This window comes from Pristiophorus japonicus, chromosome 18, assembly GCF_044704955.1.
Source record: "Pristiophorus japonicus isolate sPriJap1 chromosome 18, sPriJap1.hap1, whole genome shotgun sequence".
Taxonomy (NCBI): domain Eukaryota; kingdom Metazoa; phylum Chordata; class Chondrichthyes; family Pristiophoridae; genus Pristiophorus; species Pristiophorus japonicus.
In genome coordinates this window covers 115,081,010-115,104,213 of record NC_091994.1, presented here as the reverse complement: position 1 = coordinate 115,104,213, position 23,204 = coordinate 115,081,010, and the positions used below count along the sequence as shown (strand labels likewise).

General features: G+C 48.9%; 1 protein-coding gene across 8 annotated transcripts in view; it reads right to left on the bottom strand.

The window, feature by feature from the left end:
- The window catches only part of rap1gapa (RAP1 GTPase activating protein a), a 662,183-nt gene that overhangs the window by 89,148 nt on the left and 549,831 nt on the right, over positions 1-23,204 (bottom strand). For all 8 annotated transcript variants that reach the window (XM_070860652.1, XM_070860653.1, XM_070860655.1 and 5 more), the window contains 8 exons: positions 22,344-22,379; positions 16,019-16,066; positions 8,568-8,606; positions 6,854-7,036; positions 6,031-6,134; positions 3,905-3,983; positions 847-900; positions 565-648 (listed from right to left, as the gene is read on the bottom strand). In XM_070860652.1, coding sequence (XP_070716753.1) covers positions 565-648; positions 847-900; positions 3,905-3,983; positions 6,031-6,134; positions 6,854-7,036; positions 8,568-8,606; positions 16,019-16,066; positions 22,344-22,361 — 609 coding nt within the window. In that variant the 5' untranslated portion in view covers positions 22,362-22,379. The remainder of the gene's footprint in view (positions 1-564; positions 649-846; positions 901-3,904; positions 3,984-6,030; positions 6,135-6,853; positions 7,037-8,567; positions 8,607-16,018; positions 16,067-22,343; positions 22,380-23,204) is intronic.

The following is a 23,204-nucleotide window of genomic DNA, read 5'->3' as shown; positions in this document are numbered from 1 at the left end:
TAACCCCCTCTTGCCGTTCTCTGCCGTATCCCCTCCTCAGGATGCTGAGTGTCGCTGGTCTGCAGCTCCACAGCTAACAGCCGCCTGCCACACACAGCACCCATTGGTCGACTGAGTACTCGCCCAGATCCTGAGCGCTACCAAGCGATCGGACCACGGAGCGTGGAGCGGGGGGCAGTGAGTGGGGAGGGGGGTCAGGGGCGGGGAGTGGGGGGAGGGGAGCGACGGGGGGTAGCAGTGAGTGGGGAGCAGTGAGCGGGGGAGTTGGGGCGAGGAGGGGGGTGGGAGGTGAGGAGGGGGGCGGGGAGGAGGAGGTGGGGGATGGGGACCGGGGGGGGACAGGGAAGGTGGTGGCTGGGGGGTCCTGCACTCACAAGTGAGATCCCGGAATGGCTTTTTCTCCCTTTCCCAAAGAAATGAGACCACTTGTCGGACCCCAGCCTGTGCCCCCAAGAGTAGCGAACTCACAACAAAGCTGGGACCTTCTTATTGGGGCCCTGTCCCACACCATTAACCCCTCGGGGGGAACCTGGCTCACTGCTGTCTATGGAACAAAACACTCACCTGGCCAAGCTTCTGATAAATAACTCCAAACTTGAAATGATTGCTGATGACATGCTCATCAAACGTTACAATTAACCGCGAGGCCTGAAAGACAGAGAGGAACGTGGAATAAGCCCCTTGGGAGCAAACATTCCCAACATTCATTTACATCAACTGCATCCCCACAAGCATTTTGTAATTAACATTCATGGCGAGTAAAATAACAGTTACAGAAGTGAGACTGCAAAAGGCAGATCAGAGGAATGAAAGGAACTGAAAACACAAACTATGACCGAATCCTACCTTAGGGTATAAAACTGGGAAGAAACGATCCACGTTTACTTCTTCACAAACCAGCTGGAAATAGAGGAACAAAAGATGGCGTGAGTGGATGCTATCGAGCATGCTTTACTGATTAGTCAGACTGCTCCAGGATCCCGGAGTAATCATTTCCAAACCATGCGGTTGGTCTCCCAGGTAGACGGGGCCCGGAGCAACTATTCTGATGTTCAGCACCCCTCGGCTCGGAGATGCTGCAATCCCTGCTCCCTCCCCGAGCCCGTTTCCCTTCCTGTGGCCCAACTCTGTTCAGCAGTTGTCCTTCCCTGGAAGCTTAACCAAGTGGTGAAGAAGAGGAGACTTACCCAGCGAGGAAGAAGAGAGTTGACAGATGGTCAAAGTGGAAAATTGATGAGCTTTCATGACAGGCGCTTGCTTGATTTTCATGAAATAAAATATGCCGATGAGATCAAAAGGCACCTTAACTAGATTGGCTGCACCTTCTATGATGTCACCAACCATATCTGCCGGATCTGGCACACTTACTTGGCAAAGACCATGGGCACAGGATGCCAACTGCAGCCTAACTGCACCATAGGGTTGGTTCTCTCTGCAGCAGACAAGGTTAGGAACACACAACCTTTATTGTTGCATCTCCTTCCAGCCTAGTACAGTCATCATCTTCAGTAACAGCCATCATCCTGCTCACAAATGCACAGCACTCATTGATTAACATAGCCAGCTATTTTCTCTCCTTTCTCACTGACTAGCAACAGGAGCGCGACACAGTTGCTCGAAGTCACCGCACTCGTGGGCTCCTTGATGGAATGAGCAGAGGGGTCAGACTCCTCCTCTGGAGTTCCTTCTCGTTCCTTCTCACTTGTGCCCTGTCACTCACCCAATGTTACCGCCTTAAGCTCATTAACTACAGCCCCAGAATGTGTAGCTATGCTTACAAAGATTAGGGAGAGTGACGCAGAGTACTGACCCATTGGCAGTGCCAGCCTACAGTAAGAGAGGCAACAATGCAGTCTCCACAGTGCCTTCCAAAGGTGCTCACATTACGATATACTAAGTGTTTGTGTGTATGCCTATGAGTGTATATAGGGTAGTGAGTGAGAAGGGGCAAGACACAAGATATGGATGGGGCAAGACACAAGATATGGATGGGACAAATCCTTTGCTGGGGCAGATCTGCAGCTTCTCTTATCCTTAGTGCTCTATGAGGTGGGATTGTCTGGGGGAGGGAGGTGGCGGTTGTAATTTCTAAGCCCTCTCCTGGTCATTTAGTATAAATGGTCATTTAATGACATCCACAATAGATTATGTCAGTCACTGTGCATATGCTCCTTCAACTTATAACATTCAAAACTACTTGTCTGCCTGCATGGCAAGATATCTTCTGTAAACTTCTGACACCAACATGACACTTGGTAACTCATTCACACTATTGCACCTCGGTGAGGGAAATCATTAACCACAAGATACAAGGCTGGCACCGAACACCCTACACAATGGGCAACGTGCTCAATATTACACGACCCTGACAGAGCACAGCATTTATTCCAACACCTGACCATTTGTGGTTGATGCAAAGATGGTCACATGGCAAAAGCTCGACATGGGGAAGGTGCCTTTCAATCTTATTGTGCTGATAATTGCTGCTTCGCAAATACAATAAATCAGACTCTCAAGAAACATAAATCGGTCAAACCGGTTCCGAACGCCTTTCTGATTGTTAGCATACATGGACTGACACAAATAACAGAGGCAGTTCCAAGCCAGACAGTGAGGGAACACCACAATGACACAGGGCTGGACAATGATCGGGGGGGGGGGGGGGGGGGGGGGGGGGGGGGGGGGGAGATCGGAAGCCTGTGGGTGGGGGGGTTAGGCAGGGACCCTGGATCCAGGGATTAGGCACTTACCCCCCTGGGTCCAGTTGCCCTCTCCTCACCTTCCATTAGCTGCCGGGTACCCGGAGGCCAGCGAGATCCAACCATCTGAGGCATTATATTGAAATGGATAACCCACCTCCTGGCAGTGATTGGTTGTCTTTCCTCTGTCCCGCCTCCGCAAAAACCAGTTGGAGGCGGGTTCTAGTCGTGATTCCCTCCAAGGAATGACTTAGGAACCACAGAGAGTGGAAGAGTGGAAAAGAGCGAGAGCGAGAAAGCGAAAGGAAGAGAGAGAGAAAGGACGAGTGGGGGAAGAGAGAGAGAGAGAATAGAATCACAAGGAACTGGTGATATTTAAGAGATGGCGATGTTGCTTGTTAACTGATTGTCATGAAAGGCACTTGAAATGATTTGAATGATTTGATTGAAATGGTTTGAAACAAAGCAAAAGGTTGCATCATTTCTGTCCAGTAGTCAAAGTATAAACGGGTTTGAATTCTGTTGTGTACAAACCTGCCTTTTTGCTGCAGGTACCAGTATGACCTTGCTTTAGAGCTGGCAGTCCCGGGTTATACCGCAACAGCGGGGCAAGGTACTGTGCTGAGAGGCCCAGGATCGATGTGCTAGTTTAAAAAAACTTTTTTTGAAAATCCGATTTTCTCTTCAGAAGGCGAATGTTAAAAACATAAACTGGGACTTTCTTAAATCTGATAGGCTAGTCTGCTAATCTGCTAATAGGTAAAACACTTTCAACTATTTTTGAATAGCCTTTAACATTCCTCTATTTGCTTTTTTTGAATAGAGAAAGATGTCACATGAGCTCATTCATTCACGAATATCACCAAGAGCAGATTCTGGTCTTTAAATGAAGCTTTGAAAAGTTTGCTTCATAATTGCTGTGGATTTACTTCAGCAGGAGTGGCGGAGATGTGAGCTTGTCTCTGCCACCCAAACGAAGGCTGAATCGGCTTCAGTTATCCTGCACATTGGCATTGCCGAAGAGCCAAAACAGTATAACAAAGCAAAAGATGGAGGACTGTTGGCCAAAACAGCAGCCGTTTGGGGAACAGGTACCAGCCTTGACTCCTGTTGGCGATAGTGCAGTGCTCCCCATCGGAGAGTTAAACACTAAACCAGCTAATACCCCGTGGCTCCTGAAGAATGAGGTCAGTATAGTTACAAACCTTTGCCATTTGGATAACATTTGGAAATTCGGTGAGACAAGAAATTGGGATCACATCCTGATAGGTTTTGTATTTGGTTCTGTGGAGAAAATACTTTCAATTAATAAAGATATGCTCAACATGATTAATGTTTGTAAACAAAGGAGAGCTATTCTATCAAACACTTTCTAATGAAGGCTTGAAGCAAAATAAATGAATGTGCTAATTATTAAATGCTTTGTAACCTGCTGTGAAACCAGAACTTGGCTTGAAAACAGGTCCAAGTATTCAACACACAGACAGCAGCAGTTAAGGTTGAAACCGTATGGATTTAATATTTCTTAAAAATAAATGTCCAAAATTGGACAATAGTGGGCATCATAAAGCAGGATCTTGAGAGTTCAAATGCTCACTGTCAGCCCCGAGAGTGAAGGACCATCAGTTCAAACCGAACCCCCGAGATTGGATTACATCTGCGAATTCGGGGCTATACGCAATTTGTCCGCTGTACGCAGCAAAACCAAAAAGGTAATTAACCAAAACATTTCTAAAAACAGCAATTATCACTTAGCAACTGCCTCACTGCATATAGTGACCCCACTATCCCCGGCCATATAGTGACCCCACTGTCCCCGGCCATATAGTGACCCTACTGTCCCCGCCATATAGTGACCCCACTATCCCCGGCCATATAGTGACCCCACTGTCCCCGCCATATAGTGACCCCTCTGTCCCCGGCCAGATAGTGACCCCTCTGTCCCCAGCCAGATAGTGACCCCAATATCCCCGACCACATAGTGAGCCCCCTGTCCTTGGCCATATAGTGACCCCCCTGTCCCTGCCCATATCGTGACCCCACTATCCCTGGCCATTTAGTGACCCCACTATCTCTGGCCATATAGTGATCCCCCATGTCCCTGGCCATATAGTGATCCCCCCCTGTCCCTGGCCATATAGTGACCCCACTATCCCTGGCCATATAGTGACCCCACTATCCCTGGCCATATAGTGACCCCACTATCCCTGGCCATATAGTGACCCCACTATCCCTGGCCATATAGTGACCCCACTATCTCTGGCCATATAGTGACCCCACTATCCCTGGCCATATAGTGACCCCCCCCCTGTCCCTGCCCATATAGTGACCCCACTATCCCTGGCCATATAGTGACCTGTCCCTGCCCATATAGTGACCCCACTATCTCTGGCCATATAGTGACCCCCCCCATCCCTGGCCATATAGTGACCCTACTGTCCCGACCATACAATGACTCTCCCTGTCCCTGGCCATATAGTGACCCCCCTGTCCCTGGCCATATAGTGACCCCCCTGTCCCCAGCCATATAGTGGCCCCCTGTCCCCGGCCATATAGTGACCCCACTATCCCTGGCCATATAGTGACCCCACTATCTCTGGCCATATAGTGACCCCACTATCCCGGCAATATAATGACCCCACTATCTCTGGCCATATAGTGACCGCACTATCCCAGCCATATAATGACCCCACTATCTCTGGCCATATAGTGACCCCACTATCTCTGGCCATATAGTGACCCCACTATCTCTGGCCATATAGTGACCCTCCCCTGTCCCTGGCCATATAGTGACCCCACTATCTCTGGCCATATAGTGACCCCACTATCTCTGGCCATTTAGTGACCCTCCCCTGTCCCTGGCCATATAGTGACCCCACTGTCCCCGGCCAATGGCGATGATTGGGGAATTCCCTGCACATTGCTGGAAGTGACTGGGTTGATGTAACGCTGTCTCACCCCGTCCACACTCGCTGACTGACATGGTGTCAATGGACATGCCACTAATAGTGAGCGGCTGTACCCAGAATCGCAGCACCGCCTCATCACGCACATTACTGAGGCGCGAACAGCTGATTGAAGCTGCTCGAAGGCCCGGCTTTGGTTGAAATCTGCAGAGCTGTTGGGGTAAGTTCAGGGTAAGCACATAGTGAACAGCCCGGAATAGCCGGCCTGCTTAATAAGTTGTTATCGACACCGTTGTAATCGACTCCCCCGGTCAATGGTTAGCGCCAATTGCCCAATATCGGCGGCTGCCCCAATAAGCATGGATGGTGTAAATGGTGCGACTGTACTGCCAATAAATGCCAAGGCACAGCCCTCACTGACCTACCTTAGCAAGAGTCGCAGATGTTCTTGGTCAGCAATAACATCATACTTGAGGGAGAATACTAAATGACCCAATGCACTGTCAATACAGTAATAATTAAAATGTTCCTGAAACAAGAACAAACATTGAATTAAATATTCACAAGGGGATTTTGATCAAGACCTGCATCTACTGAAATCACATTCTAAATGAAACAGCTTGACATGTACGAGTCTGTACAGGTCCTGGCGTCTCTGCAGATGTTATTTACACCTCTTTCATGCTTCCATTTTGGCAGCAGTCCAGGAGTCGCTCACTCTCACTTCCTTCCACATGTAACTTGAAGCTCAGAGTACTTTGCCAATTGAACGACGGGGATTACGTCGTCCAATGGTATAAATAAAACAGGGAGACAAGAAAAGTTGTGGCAGAGAAAATGAATTTGGAGACTGGAGGTGGGAGAAGGATTTGAGGGGAGAATTTCTGAAGGGCTCTCTCGGCCTCCAATCGTAACTTCAGTAGAAGCCCCAGAGACACAGCAGCATCATCCGTCTTTACCATTTCTTCAGGGGTTCCCCAGCCCTTATGGTGCACTGACAGCGGGAGAGCCACCTTCAACATGAACTCTGTAAACCTGGCTGACTAAAAACAGGCACCTTGGGAGGCAGGAGGTAAAAAGGTGACTGATTCGATCCTGTGGATCGTGGACATCATGAGAATTTCCTTCTACGTAGTATTTGCGAAATCTTAGAATATGATCCTGATTTTTTTGTTGTTGCAGCAAACATTATTTATTTAAGATTAACGGACTGTTCTCGGAGCTGCAACTCGAGCAGTTTCACCATACCTTTCCCAAGAACTGCTTCCTGTAGATTTTGGCTATTGAGTTGCATTCTAGCTTGAGTTTGGAAGGAGAGGACAGCTGCTCTGTTTCAGGGGAACTTGTTATCTCGTGGTTCGTTCCCTCGATCCAGTAACCTCCAAACTGAGGGAGCAGGATGATGGGATATGGAGTCTCCCGCTGGAGAACCTGCAATAAAGATCACAGCACTTAGCCAACACCATCATCCCAGGAGTTGGAGATGCAGTGCGGGGAACACACTCAACACCGAGATAGGCGGGCACAAAGTGTAAAGAGTAGCTTTTAGTTCATTCAAGCTAAAAATGAGAATTTGGGTGAAGCGTTGACAGTATATCACCAGTACAGGTGAAAATAATGCAAAGACGTGGTGAATCAAATAATAGCAATTAGGTAATAACAAGTTGGGTTTTAAGACTTAAAAATGGTATGTGGATGGGAGGACTGAGGGAGGTAAGGAGAGTAGGGCACAGTACGATCTTGATTTCATCATCATGAAGATACAGCGAGGACGAAGTTGGACTGACAATGCCATAGTTACAGCTTGGGAGGGAGATTCAGAGAATAATTACTGGAGTAGACCAACCCTGAACTGGGAAGGTCCTTAGGACATTCTGCTAGATTAAGGTGCTATATAAATATAAATGTTGCTGTCTACATAAATAAAACAGGGAGACAAGAAAAGTTGCAGCAGAGAAAATGAACTTGGAGAGCAGAGGTGAGAGGATTTGATGGGAGAACTCAAGGCCACTGGATGATTATCATTCCTGATCCTTGTTCCCTATTACATTGTCTGTCTTTGGGGTGACAAGTACTTAGCACGTGTGTTCGAGAACCCCTCCGTCTCTCGTGTGTGACAGAGTATCTCCTACTGTTCCTCAATCTCAAGATCTTTTACGTTTGAGTGAATGCAGCCAAAGGCACTTCCTGCAGGTGTGGTTGCCCTGGATGGTCAAATCATCCAGAACTTCCACAGCCAGCGCGTTCCACACAGCACGGGCTGTAACGGTCCTATCATTGGAACCTTCTCAACTTGAGGTTATGCTGCATAATATTGAAACAAAATGAAACTGATCATACACCAAAGACTAAACAGCAAATCTAATTATATACACAATACAAGCTTGATAGCCTTTTATGTATAAAATACGTTTCACCTGTAAACAGCAGCAGTGAAGTCACGCCCACAATGACAGTTGTTTGGATTTAAATTTCAACTGCGATTAAAAGCACTCAGTGGAGTGCAGCGACTCCCTCCCTTTGCTATAAGTGTGTTGTACCATTCCTAGCAAAATTCAGTACACCCCTAATGCCTCATTAAAATCTGTGAAGTGTAGAATTCATAGCCTCTTCAAATAGAATGCAGTTCTCTGTCTTGACTGGCGGTGGAATCCAATCCGACCAATAACCGGCCAGAAAACAATGGCACAGCCAGTAACAGTGCGGCCAAAACTCCCACTTCTTCCAAACAGTGCTTTCCCGAGCTTGGTCAATAGGCTGCTTTGATGAAATAACTTCTGTTTAATACTGAGAAAGGTGAAAGCAGCGATAGACGGACATATAGATAAAGCAGCCAAACCAAAGTGGAGATCCCTTTTACACCACAGGTCCACAGCTGGATGCGTTTCCAGTTGAGGAAGAAATTACATTTTGTGGCAATTACCATTATCTGCAGGTCAGTAAAATAATCAGAAAGCCATACCTCATGAACACTGGGGTAAGGAATGTAATCTTCTTCTGTCTGGAAGAGATAAGACAATGTGATTTTGTTACACGATCACTACAGCCTTCTGTGCAATGTTCCAAGCAAATCTTTTGGAAAGTAATATCAGATTCCCCATGATGTCTTACTGGCCAATGCACTAACCAGAGCGGCACGGAGCCAAAACTCAAGGATGGTTCCAGGTTCAATCCCCGATCGAAGCGGAGTTAGATCTCAGCCACAATGGCAGGAGGGGCTCGGAGCACCAGTGGATGGCCCAGAAAGGAAATCAGCCAGGGTCACTATTCCTGATCGTGACTTCTGTTCTAATCTGTTGTATGCTGAGGCAGATGTCAGGACGGGGCGAGGATTTGGGGACTCCGCTCTGAAACAGGTCAACACTCACGGTCTGGGCTCCCAGTTGAAGAGCCCTCACTTGGGCAAAGCGGCAGAGAGCTGGCAGCACCCACAGAGCCACACACCAGTGAGAGTCACCAGCTTCAGGCAGGAGGTTTGCAAATAAAAACTTTGCTCCATATGGAGAGCAGTATTCTGTCACAACAACAATAACATTGCACAAAGCTCACGGGTAGACACTTCCAACGAATCCGATTTATGAGATGTGTATTTTATTCAAATAAAGTCCATCTACAAGCAAAGCTTCCATTTGTGCCAACCATTATGAATTTATTACTTATCATAATATCAATAAATCTAGGCTGAAAAAGTAAAAGTCGCTTTGTAAATCTTCACACTGTGTTATGAAGTTGCACTGGGAACAAAAATACCATTGTTACCACATGGACAGTTTCTTGAAACAAGTCTGTTCAAAATCTCCCAGTACAGCAACATTGCAGCTTACAGTGTTTGATTGTGATTATTTGATTATTTAGTGGTTATGTAACTGGACTAAAAATTCTGAGACCACGAATTCTCGTCCGACAATGGCAGTTTCAGAATTACAATTTAAGAAAAAATCTGGAAATAAATAAAAACTTGATTATCAGCAAAAGTGGCCATGAATTATAGTAACAACCGATGTGGGAAGGAACCGTGCCCCGTACCCGGTCTGGGACATAGAAACATAGAAGATAGGTGCAGGAGTAGGCCATTCGGCCCATCGAGTCTGCACCACCATTCGATAAGATCATGGCTGATCATTCCCTCAGTACCCCTTTCCTGCTTTCTCTCCATACCCCTTGATCCCTTTAGCCATAAGGGCCATATCAAACTCCCTCTTGAATATATCCAATGAACTGGCATCAACAACTCTCTGCGGCAGGGAATTCCACAGGTTAACAACTCTCTGCGTGAAGAAGTTTCTCCTCATCTCAGTCCTAAATGGCCTACCCCTTATCCTAAGACTGTGACCCCTGGTTCTGGACTTCCCCAACATCGAGAACAATCTACCCGCATCTAACCTGTCCAGTCCTGTCAGAATCTTGTATCTTTCTATGAGATTCCCTCTCATCCTTCTAAACTCCAATGTATAAAGGCCCAGTTGATCCAGTCTTTCCTCATATGTCAGTCCAGCCATCCCGGGAATCAGTCTGGTGAACCTTCGCTGCACTCCCTTAATAGCAAGAATGTCCTTCCTCAGATTAGGAGACCAAAATTGAACACAATATTCCAGGTGAGGCCTCACCAAGACCCTGTACAACTGCAGTAAGACCTCCCTGCTCCGATACTCAAATCCCCTAGCTATGAAGGCCAACATACCATTTGCCTTCTTCACCACCTGCTGTACCTGTATGCCAACTTTCAATGACTGATGAACCATGACACCCAGGTCTCGTTGCACCTCCCCTTTTCCTAATCTGCCACCATTCAGATAATATTCTGTCTTCGCGTTTTTGCCCCAAAGTGGATAACCTCACATTTATCCACATTATACTGCATCTGCCATGCATTTGCCCACTCACCTAACCTGTCCAAACCACCCTGCAGCTTCTTAGCATTCTCCTCACAGCTCACACCGCCACTCAGTTTAGTGTCATCTGCAAACTTGGAGATATTACAGTCAATTCCTTCATCCAAATCATTGATGTATATTGTAAAGAGCTGGGGTCCCAGCACTGAGCCCTGCGGCACTCCACTAGTCACTGCCTGCCATTCTGAAAAGGACCCGTTTATCCCAACTCTCTGCTTCCTGTCTGCCAACCAGTTCTCTAGCCACGTCAGTATTTTGCACACCAATCTCTTGTGTGGGACCTTGTCAAAAGCCTTTTGAAAGTCTAAATACACCACATCCACTGGTTCTCCCTTGTCCACTCTGCTAGTTACATCCTCAAAAAATTGCAGAAGATTTGTCAAGCATGATTTCACCTTCATAAATCCATGCTGACTTGGACCGATCCTGTCACTGCTTTCCAAATGCGCTGCTATTTCATCCTTAATAATTGATTCCAACATTTTCCCCACCACTGATGTCAGGCTAACCGGTCTATCATTACCTGCTTTCTCTCTCCCTCCCTTTTTAAAAAGTGGTGTTACATTAGCTACTCTCCAGTCCATAGGAACTGATCCCTATGTTGGAAAATGACCACCAATGCATCCACTATTTCTAGGGCCACTTCCTTAAATATTCTGGGATGCAGACTATCAGGCCCCGGGGATTTATCGGCCTTCAATCCCATCAGTTTCCCTAACACAATTTCCCGCCTAATAAGGATATCCTTCAGTTCCTCCTTCTCACTAGACCCTCGGTCCCCTAGTACTTCCGGAAGGTTATTTGTGTCTACCTTCGTGAAGACAGAACCAAAGTATTTGTTCAATTGGTCTGCCATTTCTTTTGTTCCCCATTATAAATTCACCTGAAACCGACTGCAAGAGACCTACGTTTGTCTTCACTAATCTTTTTCTCTTCACATATTTATAGAAGCTTTTGCAGTCAGTTTTTATGTTCCTGGCAATCTTCTTCTCGTACTCTATTTTCCCCTTCTTAATTAAATCCTTTGTCCTCCTCTGCTGAATTCTAAATTTCTCCCAGTCCTCAGGTTTGCTGCTTTTTCTGGCCAATTTCTATGCCTCTTCCTTGGATTTAACACTATCCTTAATTTCCCTTGTTAGCCACGGTTGAGCCACCTTCCCCATTTTAATTTTACTCCAGACAGGGATGTACAATTGCTGAAGTTCACCCATGTGATCTTTAAATGTTTGCCATTGCCTATCCACCATCAACCCTTTAAGTATCATTTGCCAGTCAACCAAGCCAATTCATGCCTCAAACCATCGAAGTTACCTTTCCTTAAGTTCAGGACCCTAGTTTCTGAATTAACTGTGTCACTCTCCATCCTAATAAAGAATTCTACCATGTTATGGTCACTCTTCCCCAAAGGGTCTCGCAACAAGATTGCTAATTAGTCCTTTCTCATTACACATCACCCAGTCTAGGATGGCCAGCTCCCTGGTTGGTTCCTCGACATATTGGTCTTGAAAACCAGGAAATTCTCCTCCACCGCATTGCTACCAGTTTGGTTAGCCCAATCAATATGTAGATTAAAGTCGCCATGATAACTGCTGTACCTTTAATGCATGCATCCCTTATTTCTTGTTTGATGCTGTCCCCAACCTTACTACTACTGTTTGGTGGTCTGTACACAACTCCCACTAGCGTTTTCTGCCCCTTGGTATTCCGCAGCTCCACCCATAGCGATTCCACATCATCCAAGCTAATGGCCTTTCTTACTATTGCAATAATTTCCTCTTTAACCAGCAATGCCACCCCGCCTCCTTTTCCTTTCTGTCTATCCTTCCAAAAGTTGAATACCCTTGGATGTTGAGTTCCCAGCTTTGGTCACCCTGGAGCCATGATCTTGTTGAATGGCGGAGCAGGCTCGAGGGGCTGGATGGCCTACTCCTGTTCCTAATTCTTATGTTCTTCTGTCTCCGTGATGCCAATTACATCACATCTGTTAACTGCTATCTGCGCAGTTAATTCGTCCACCTTATTCCGAATACTCCTCGCATTGAGGCACAAAGCCTTCAGGCTTGTCTTTCTAACACACTTTGCCCCTTTAGAATTTTGCTGTCATGTGGCCCTTTTTGCCTTAGGTTTCTCTGCCCGCCACTTTTACTTTTCCTCTTTCTATCTTTTATTCTGCCCCCATTCTACTTCCCTCTGTCTCCTTGCAGAGGTTCCCATCCCCCTGCTGTATTATTTAACTTCTCTCCAACAGCACTAGCAAACACTCCCCTAAAGACATTGGTTCCGGTCCTGCCCTGGTGCAGACCGTCCGGTTTACACTGGTCCCACCTCCCCCAGAACCGGTTCCAATGTCCAGGAATTTGAATCCCAACCTGCTGCACCACTGCTCAAGCCACGTATTCATCTGAGCTGTCCTGTGATTCCTACTCTGACTAGCACGTGGCACTGGTAGCAATCCTGAGATTAATAATTTTACATGAGGACATAAGAACATAAGAATTAGGAACAGGAGTCGGCCATCTAGCCCCTCGAGCCTGCTCTGCCATTCAAAAAGATCATGGCTGATCTGGCCGTGGACTCAGCTCCACTTACCCGCCTGCTCCCCATAACCCTTAATTCCCTGATTGGTTAAAAATCTATTTATCTGTGATTTGAATACATTCAATGAGCTAGCCTCAACTGCTTCCTTGGGCAGAGAATTCCACAGATTCACAACCCTCTGGGAGAAGAAATTCCTTCTCAATTCGGTTTTAAATTGGCTCCCCTGTATTTTGAGGCTGTGCCCCCTAGTTCTAGTCACCCCAACCAGTGGAAACTACCTCTCTGCCTCTATCTTGTCTATCCCTTTCAATATTTTAAATATTTCTATAAGATCACCCCTCATCCTTCTGACCTCCAACAAGTAAAGACCCAGTCTACTCAATGCATCATCATAAGGTAACCCCCTCATCTCTGGAATCAGCCGAGTGAATCGTCTCTGTACCCCGTCCAAAGCTAGTATATCCTTCCTGAAGTAAGGTAACCAAAACTGCACGCAGTACTCCAGGTGCGGCCTCACCAATACCCTGCACAGTTGCAGCAGGACCTCTCTGCTTTTGTACTCCATCCCTCTCGCAATGAAGGCCAACATTCCATTCACCTTCCTGATTACCTGCTGCACCTGCAAACTAACATTTTGGGATTCATGCCCCTAGGTCCCTCTGCACCGCAGCATGTTGTAATTTCTCCCCATTCAAATAATATTCCCTTTTACTGTTTTTTTTCCCCCCTAAGGTGGACGACCTCACATTTTCCGACATTGTATTCCATCTGCCAAACCTCAGCCCATTTGCTTAACCTATCTAAATCTCTTTGCAGCCTCTCTGTGTCCTCTACACAACCCGCTTTCCCAATAATCTTTCTGTCATCTGCAAATTTTGTTACACTACACTCTGTCCCCTCTTCCAGGTCATCTATGTATATTGTAAACAGTTGTGGTCCCAGCACCGATCCCTGTGGAACACCGCTGACCACTGATTTCCAACCTGAAAAGGACCCATTTATCCCGACGCTCTGCTTTCTGTTAGCTAGTCAATTCTCGATCCATGCTAATACATTTCCTCTGACTCCGCGTACCTTTATCTTCTGCAGTAACCTTTTGTGTGGCACTTTATCGAATGCCTTTTGACAATCTAAATACACCACATCCATCGGTACACCTCTATCCACCATGCTCGTTATATCCTCAAAGAATTCCAGTAAATTAGTTAAACATGATTTCCCCTTCATGAATCCATGTTGCGTCTGCTTGATTGCACTATTCCTATCTAGATGTCCCGCTATTTCTTCCTTAATGATAGCTTCAAGCATTTTCCCCACTACAGATGTTAAACTAACCAACCTATAATTACCTGCCTTTTGTCTGCCCTTTTTTTCAAACAGAGGTGTTACATTAGCTGCTTCCCAATCCAATGGTACCTCCCCAGAGTCCAGAGAATTTTGGTAGATTCTAACGAATGCATCTGTTATAACTTCCGCCATCTCTTTTAATACCCTGGGATGCATTTCATCAGGACCAGGGGACTTGTCTACCTTGAGTCCCATTAGCCTGTCCAGCACTACCCTCCTAGTGATAGTGATTGTCTCAAGGTCCTCCCTTCCCACATTCCCGTAACCAGCAATTTTTGGCATGGTTTTTGTGTCTTCCACTATGAAGACCGAAGCAAAATAATTGTTTAAGATCTCAGCCATTTCCACATTTCCCATTATTAAATCCCCCTTCTCATCTTCTAAGGGACCAACATTTACGTTAGTGACTCTTTTCCGTTTTATATATTGGTAAAAGCTTTTACTATCTGTTTTTATGTTTTGCGCAAATTTACTTTTGTAATCTATTTTTCCTTTCTTTATTGCGTTCTTAGTCATTCTTTGCTGTCGTTTAAAATTTTCCCAATCTTCTAGTTTCCCACTAACCTTGGCCACCTTATACGCATTAGTTTTTAATTTGATACTCTCCTTTATTTCCTTGGTTATCCACGGCTGGTTATCCCTTCTCTTACCGCCCTTCTTTTTCACTGGAATATATTTTTGGTCCTACTTTTTAATTTAGCTCCTAGCTCCCTAAATTCGTCTCGTAGGACCTCATCCCTTTTTTTACCTATAACGTTGGTACCAATGTGCACCACGACAACTGGCTGTACACCCTCCCTTTTCAGAATGCCCTGCACCCGCTCCAAGACATCCTTGACCCTTGCACCAGGGAGGCAACATACCATCCTGGAGTCTCGGTTGCGGCCGCAGAAACACCTATCTATTCCCCTTACAATCGAATCCCCTATCACTATCGTTCTCCCACTCTTTTTCCTGCCCTCCTGTGCAGCAGAGCCAGCCACGGTGCCGTGAACTTGGCTGCTGCTGCCCTCAACGATACGTGACTGCAGCCCCACAGCAATGTGATTAGCTCTTTACCTGCCCCCTGACACAGTTGAGCAAGGCACTCAATTTATTTGGCTAACTCGGGATGGGCAATACATAAGCCTTGCCAGCGATGCCCACACCCAGAGGAGGAATGAAAAGAAAATTAAGAATTTCATAATCATTGTTTTCTCTTTTCTGTAGACCAGTTCTTAGGTTTAGTCCAACACTACAACCGGCCGCTGACAGGTGAACAGCAGCGACCCAAGAGGCTGCGGTTCCGATTTAACCTCATTCGCTGAGCAAAGGGTTTCCCCTCCCTCAATACAGCTGTGATTGGAAACTCACCACGTGGCAAATCTCACGTACAAACCTGGGTTGTGACAGTCCATGGCAGAGGGTAACTGAAATTACACACACCATTGCCCCACCCCAGTCACCAGACCAAAGGTGCCCCTCCCATCTCTCAACCATGGCAACTGCTCAGTCAGAAGTGTTTGTGAAGCCAGGGAGCTTGAGAACATGTTGATCCACCCTTAACTACAGTGTATTTAATGGCAATGTGATTAGAGTTATCTTAGAAAGCATTAGACCACAAATCTGGCAGGAAACAGCAGCGGACTGCACCTACTTTAAGAGGTGGTGGAAGAGGGCATCTCTGTTCATCCATTCTGCATCCCTGGACGGTAACGCCACACAGGAGGGAAGGGAGGGAGAGAAAACAAAGAAGCTGATCAATCATAGCACAGCATGCCACAGCAAAGTGTAAGCAAACATATCCCTATTCAAACTATACTTTGCATTGCAGATCAGCAGCTGCGATGACGGATACAAAGGAGTTGATTTTACCCTCTGAGCGGCTGGCAGGTGATGTGTGTGGCAGCACGCCCGTTCCCGTGGGCAAAGAGCCTGGAGCCACTGAGGCACCGGCCGAGAGCAGCAAACGGGCATCGCCAGGCAGTGCACCAGATTCAGGCCGGCTCAACATCGGGTGGCCCACAGACTGTCATGCCACCCACAGGGCACATAGGGTGGGGGGGGGGGGGTGAGGAGTTGGGGGTGGGGGTGAGAGGATGAGAGGTGAGGAGGGTGAGGAGGTGGGGGGGTGAGGGGGGGGTGAGGGGATGAAGCGTAGGGGGGGGTGAAGGGCGAGAGGTTGGGGGCGGCGAGAGGTTGGGGGCGGCGAGAGGTTGGGGGCGGCGAGAGGTTGGGGGCGGCGAGAGGTTGGGGGGCGAGAGGTTGGGGGGCGAGAGGTTGGGGGGCGAGAGGTTGGGGGGTGAGAGGTTGGGGGGTGAGAGGTTGGGGGGTGAGAGGTTGGGGGGTGAGGGGTTGGGGGGGGTAAGCGGTTGGAGGGTGAGGAGTTGGGGTGTGAAGGGGTGAAGGTTGGGGGGGGGTGAGAAGTTGGGGGGTGAGAGGTTGGGGGGTGAGAGGTTGGGGGGTGAGGGGTTGGGGGGGTGAAAGGTTGGGGGGGTGAAAGGTTGGGGGGTGAGAGGTTCGGGAGGTGAGGGGTTGGAGGGTGAGGGGTTGGAGGGTGAGGGGTTGGAGGGTGAGGGGTTGGAGGGTGAGGGGTTGGAGGGTGAGGGGTTGGAGGGTGAGGGGTTGGAGGGTGAGGGGTTGGGGTTGGGGTGTGAAGGGGTGAAGAGTGGGGGGGTGAGAGGTTGGTGGGTGAGGGGTTGGGGGGTGAGGGGTTGGAGGGTGAGGGGTTGGAGGGTGAGGTGTTGGAGGGTGAGGGGTTGGGGTTGGGGTCTGAAGGGGTGAAGGGTGGGGGGGTGAGAGGTTGGGGGGTGAGAGGTTGGGGGGGTGAGAGGTTGGGGGGTGAGGGGTTGGGGTTGGGGTGTTAAGGGGTGAAGGGTCGGGGGTGAGAGGTTGGGGGTTGTCGTTGGCCTTGGGGTGGGGCAGCAGCAGTCCAGATTATTTTCATGGGGCCCGGGAGAAGTCTCCTGCTCCTCCGAGAAGACAGAATGTATCTACTTTCACTTAACCTGATGTAATTTCTTGCCACACGTCTCCTATCCTACAGGATGCTCTGCTTGCCCATCCCCCATTATTGCTACCCAAATTGGCTCCTCGTTCCTTAACTCATTAAGTTTAAAATCCTCAGCCTCTGCTTCAATTCCCTCCATGGCCTTGCCCACTCTGTCTCTGCAATTTTCTCCAGTTCTCCTATTTCCCATCTACACGCTACCCCTCGGCGACATCACAAAACACAGCGTCAGTTTCCACAAGTACGCTGACGACACCCTGCTCGACCTCACCCCCACTTCTCTCGACCCATCCACAGTCTCTAAATTGCCACATGGCTTGTCCGACATCCGGTGCTGGATGAGCAGTAATTTTCTCCAGTTGAATATTGGGAAGACCAAAGCCATTGTCTTTGGTCCCTGCCACTAACTCTGTTCCCTAGCCATTGACTCCATCCCTCTCCCCAACTTCTGCCCAAGGCTGAACCCCACTGTTCACAATCTGGGTGTCATATTTGACCCCGAAATAAGCTTACGACCATATATCCGCAGCATAACTAAGGCCGCCTATTTCCTCCTCTCTAACATCGCCCGTCTCCACCCCTTGCCTCAGCTCATCCGCTGCTGAAGTCCTCATCCGTGCCTTTGTTACCTCTCGACTTGACTATTCCAACTCACTCCTGGCCGGCCTCTCACCTTCTACCCTAAGGAAACTAGAGGTGATCCAAAACTCGGCTGTCCATGTCCTAACTCGCACCGAGTCCCACTCACCCATCACCCCCTGTGCTCACTGCCCCGTGTCCTAACTCGCACCAAGTCCCGCTCACCCATCACCCCCTGTGCTCGCTGCCCCGTGTCCTAACTCGCACCGAGTCCCACTCACCCATCACCCCCTGTGCTCGCTGCCCCGTGTCCTAACTCGCACCGAGTCCCGCTCACCCATCACCCCCTGTGCTCGCTGCCCCGTGTCCTAACTCGCACCCAGTCCCGCTCACCCATCACCCCCTGTGCTCACTGCCCCGTGTCCTAACTCGCACCCAGTCCCGCTCACCCATCACCCCCTGTGCTCGCTGCCCCGTGTCCGAACTCGCACCCAGCCCCGCTCACCCATCACTTCTTTGCTCACTGCCCCGTGTCCTAACTCGCACCCAGTCCCGCTCACCCATCACCCCCTGTGCTCACTGCCCCGTGTCCTAACTCGCACCAAGTCCCACTCACCCATCACTTCTTTGCTCACTGCCCTACATTGGCTGCAGGTTAAGCAATGCCTCAATTTCAAAATTCTCATCCTGTCCTATCAAAAGCACCTCCATCTTACCCATACCCCAGCTCAGATACTTACACCTGGGGAGAATTAGTGTTCGTGAGGATGTGGAATCCAGTGATCCACAGAGCACAAGGGAGGCGGAGGAGTGGGGAACGAGTAAGGTTATGTCAGCTGCCCAGCAGAGACAGAGGAGAAGACGGCCCATGGTCTGAAGTGTGGGCCCAGAACTCATCGCTTGACAAGGAAGATGTACAAGGAGCATCATCCAGGCTGTGATGGCAGTCTCTCAGGATGTGAAGCAACCGATGGGTGTGACTGGAGTCTACACCCCTCACTTTCTACAACATGAGAAGCTTTGCTTTGTTCCAGACATTAATGAAACTCTTAGGAATCTGAAACAGCCCCTCATCTAAGAAGTGGGCAGGAACCAGTTGCTACCTCCTTCCACTGACGCACGGACTGCAGCTCGGGTGGAAGGAGGAGACAGATTGGATCACGTTCTGCGTACGGGCTTCCAGACTGCAGGAGCTGGGTCGCATGTTGCTGTCTCTCTGAGCCTTTAGGCTCTGATAGTGACCATGAGACCAGCCACCCCATTGGTCAGTGGGGGTACAGACCCAAGGTCTAGCCGAATGGTGATGGCTGAAGGGCTCCTGCTGGAGGCTGCCATCTCTGAGGGCAACAGCACACGCCAGGCTTTCTTCCCCCCACTTCGAGCTCTAACCACCGGCACCGAGGGGACGGGGTCACCCACTGCCCAGGAATAAGTTCCAGTGGTGCAGCAAACAGCTGCTCCCTCCTCGGACCAAGCTGCCATGAGAAGCAGGCAACGTCCATCCCAGGAGTTTTTGTGTAGAACAGGAGCAGTTAACCATCTCGGCCAATAATGGCTCTCAGGTTGCGCCGTGGTGGAGCACAAGAACAGGTGAAAGGAAGCCCCTGGGGAAGAGTGGTGTGAAGATGGAATAGGCGCTTCTGTTCACTTTGGAATTTCTAGTATTGAGAGAGAGTGCGCCCTTATGTCGTATTTTGTTGTTCATGGAGATTAGAGGCACGCCGGAGAGGGTGCACTTAATTCAGGGTGACTGATTCAATCAGGCAATTATTGCTGGCACGTCCATATGGGGGTAGCGAGCTGCTGTGTTGTGGTGTCCCAGCATGGGTACTGGATCAAAGGGTTAGGCTTTTATTTGATGGTGAGGGAGATGGAGTTAAGGCAGTGGTGAGACGTGCTTTGATGCCCCTTGCATCCGGACGCTCTCCCTGGTGCGCCTCAGCCTCAAACAACAAGGGCCACCTCCCCTGGAAGGTGCTTGGATGGTGAAACAATGTCAGGCACAGCAGGCTGCACGTGTCCAGGCCCGACCATGTCTCACAACCTGTCCCAAGCCGGCATGGTTGCGGAAGGCTTTAAGAAGCAATGGTCTTCTCAATGACCTCTCTGGTTGAGGATTGTGCCTCGTTGTAGCATATCTCTGTCGCTGTTGATGCAACTGTTACTGGGGTCATTATCCATGGGAGCAGGCAGCACGTCCAACAAGCCAGGAATTGATTCCTTAAATAGATCAGGGAGGGCCGAATTGAGGATGACTGCTTTGTAACAACATTTAACAAAATGTTGCATTTATTCTTTGCATGTTGTTGCACACAGTTGGCACAGTTAGAGAGTGGAAGCCATTTCTTTAAGTAGTTGAAGAAGTTAACTATAGGAGCTTGCAAAGCAATGTGGATGGCATTTATTTCACCGTGACATTGGGGGAAAAAGGCAACACCACATAACGGGATGGCCGCCTCTTACTGCTACAAAACTGGATAGATTTCCCAGCTCTCCTGAAAAGTGCACCCGTCACCTGACAAATAGATGCATGTGTCACCCTGGCTGGTATTCAGGATCCTCTCTGGCTGCCTGAAAGGACCGCAGTGCCAGAAACAGTGAGTGAGACCATCCTCTCCATAGACACAGACACAGCAGTGTGGGTATACCATATGGCAGGACCTACCTGCTACTCAGAAGCCCTAACTGTGGGTGGAGGAGGGTGTTCAAATCTCCCGGTACTCTCTCACTCCAACTGGCCCTCAGAAGTAAGCTGTCTAGACAGTAGGCCAGTAAAATCTCTCCAATAAGTCTTTCCAAGAGGCCGTAAGCGCGACTCAAACTGTCAGCAGGCTTCAAGCTCACGAACACCTCCACTTCCACCAGTCTCAATTTCAAAATTCTCATCCTGGTTTACAAATCCCTCCATGGCCTCACCCCTCCCTATCTCTGGAATCTCCCCCAGCCCCACACCACCCCGGGATGTTTGCACTCCCCTAATTCTGCCCTCTTGAGCATCCCTGATTATAATCGCTCCACCATCGGTGGCCGTGCCTTCTGTTGCCTGGGCCCCAAGCTCTGGAACTCCCTCCCTAAACTTCTCCGCCTCTCTACCTCTCTCTCCTACTTTAAGACGCTCCTTAAAACTGACCTCTTTGAACAAGCTTTTGGTCACCTGCCCTAATTTCTTCTATTGTGGCTCGGTGTCAAATTTATTTTTTTTGTTTGATAACACTCCTGTGAAGCGCCTTGGGACATTTTACTAAATTAAAGGCGCCATATAAATGCATGTTGTTGATGATCCTGGCAACAGCTGGATGTTCTATTTCCCATTCTAACTGATAACTGATCCCTTGTGCATTGCAAGTGTAAATCCAGGCTGTACTGGCCCTTAGTCACATATAATTAGGCGGCTAGGGATCAGCAGACTGTTCACAGGGAGGGCGAAATCACACAAGGGAATCCAGGACTTGGGGGGGGGGGGGGGGGGAAGGTGGGGAGGTTAGGGGGGGGGGGGGGAGGGCGAAATCACACAAGGGAATCCAGGACTTGGGGGGGGGGGGGGGAAGGTGGGGAGGTTAGGGGGGGGGGGGAGGGCGAAATCACACAAGGGAATCCAGGACTTGGGGGGGAAGGGGGGGGGGAAGGTGGGGAGGTTAGGGGGGGGGGGGGAGGGCGAAATCACACAAGGGAATCCAGGACTTGGGGGGGAAGGGGGGGGGGGGAAGGTGGGGAGGTTAGGGAGGGGGGGGGGAGGGGGGGAAGGTGGGGAGTTTAGGGAGGGGGGAGGGGGGGGGGAAGGTGGGGAGGTTAGGGGGGGGGGAGGGCGAAATCACACAAGGGAATCCAGGACTTGGGGGGGGGGGGAGGGGGGGAAGGTGGGGAGGTTAGGGGGGGGGAAGGGGGGGGGAAGGTGGGGAGGTTAGGGGGGGGGGGGGGAGGGCGAAATCACACAAGGGAATCCAGGACTTGGGGGTGGGGAGGGGAGGGGGGAGGGGTGGAAGGGAGGAAGGGAAGGAAGGGGAGGGGGAAAGTTTCAGTTAAAATAAGGCGTCTCCCCGCCCCATCACTGCTGGCTGGGAAAAGCGAGTCCCTGATTTAATGCTGGAATTCTGGGCCTTTGGAAACCAGGAGCTGGCAAATCGCAGACACAAGCCGACCATTAAATGATGGTGCGTGTGCCCTATCCGCACACTATCAATAAATATGGCTGCTGCACTATCATACTTTAGATGCTAAAATTGTTAACCCATTTATTTGCTAGAAAAACCATCCTGTATAATAGTTTTTGCAAAGTTTATGACAGAGAGTCACGCACCCAAATGCAAGTCAAAGATATTACACAGAACTAATGCATGTGTGTTTTTAAAAATTTTGACAAATGATTCACCAAGGAGTTGGAGCAGCAACTTACCTGCATCTTTTCAATCATTTCAAAGAAGTCAGTGTTCTGAGGGGGAGAAGAGAGAACAGAATATCAGTTTGAAGGAAGAGTAGCACAGTGGATGAGTCTGTACGAAAGGCACATTGTGCAAGGAGAGCCTCTCACTGCAGAGGTTTGAGTGATGGAGTGTGGGTCGGAGCAGAGGTTCACGCACCTGGAAAACCGGGAGCAACATAGATCAGGCACACCTGATTCTCCAATCACCGAGGGAGGCCCACAGAATTTATCCTTAAACACGTTTTGCTGTTTAACCCAGGAGATTGTGTTATTAGAAATATTACAATGTCGTTTCATAATGACGTCTGTTGTTAGCTCTCCTCCTACACTCACAAAGATCTTAGTACCGATATTTTTTTACTCTTTTTCTGACAGTGATGACAAGGACATATTTCCGCGATTGGCAGCATCTCGTACCTCGGCCAAGAGGCCATTCTTCATGCGGCTGCTTAGCCTGGAGAGTTTGCCCATGATGGACATCACAATCAAGTCTGATCTTGTCCTCAACCCATCTGCATATCTACACTTTCCAACAGACCTCATGGGATCGCTTCCGTGGTGACCCTTTTGCTCCGTTTGGCTCTGGGATAGCAAGGCCGAGTGTAACACTCCTATGAGGATCTTCACAGTCTGCAGGACTCAATTCTACTCTGACTCAATTCATGAATGTCGTTATGATTTTCACCAACCTGGTGATCAGGTTGCTCAGGTTATACAGCTCGAGGGCACTAATCTGAAATATTCCAGGGACTGGTGTCATTGCCTTGGGAGAACCTGGTATTGTCCCTGTCCAAACAAATCATCCTCAAATGATCTCCCATCACCATCTAGATT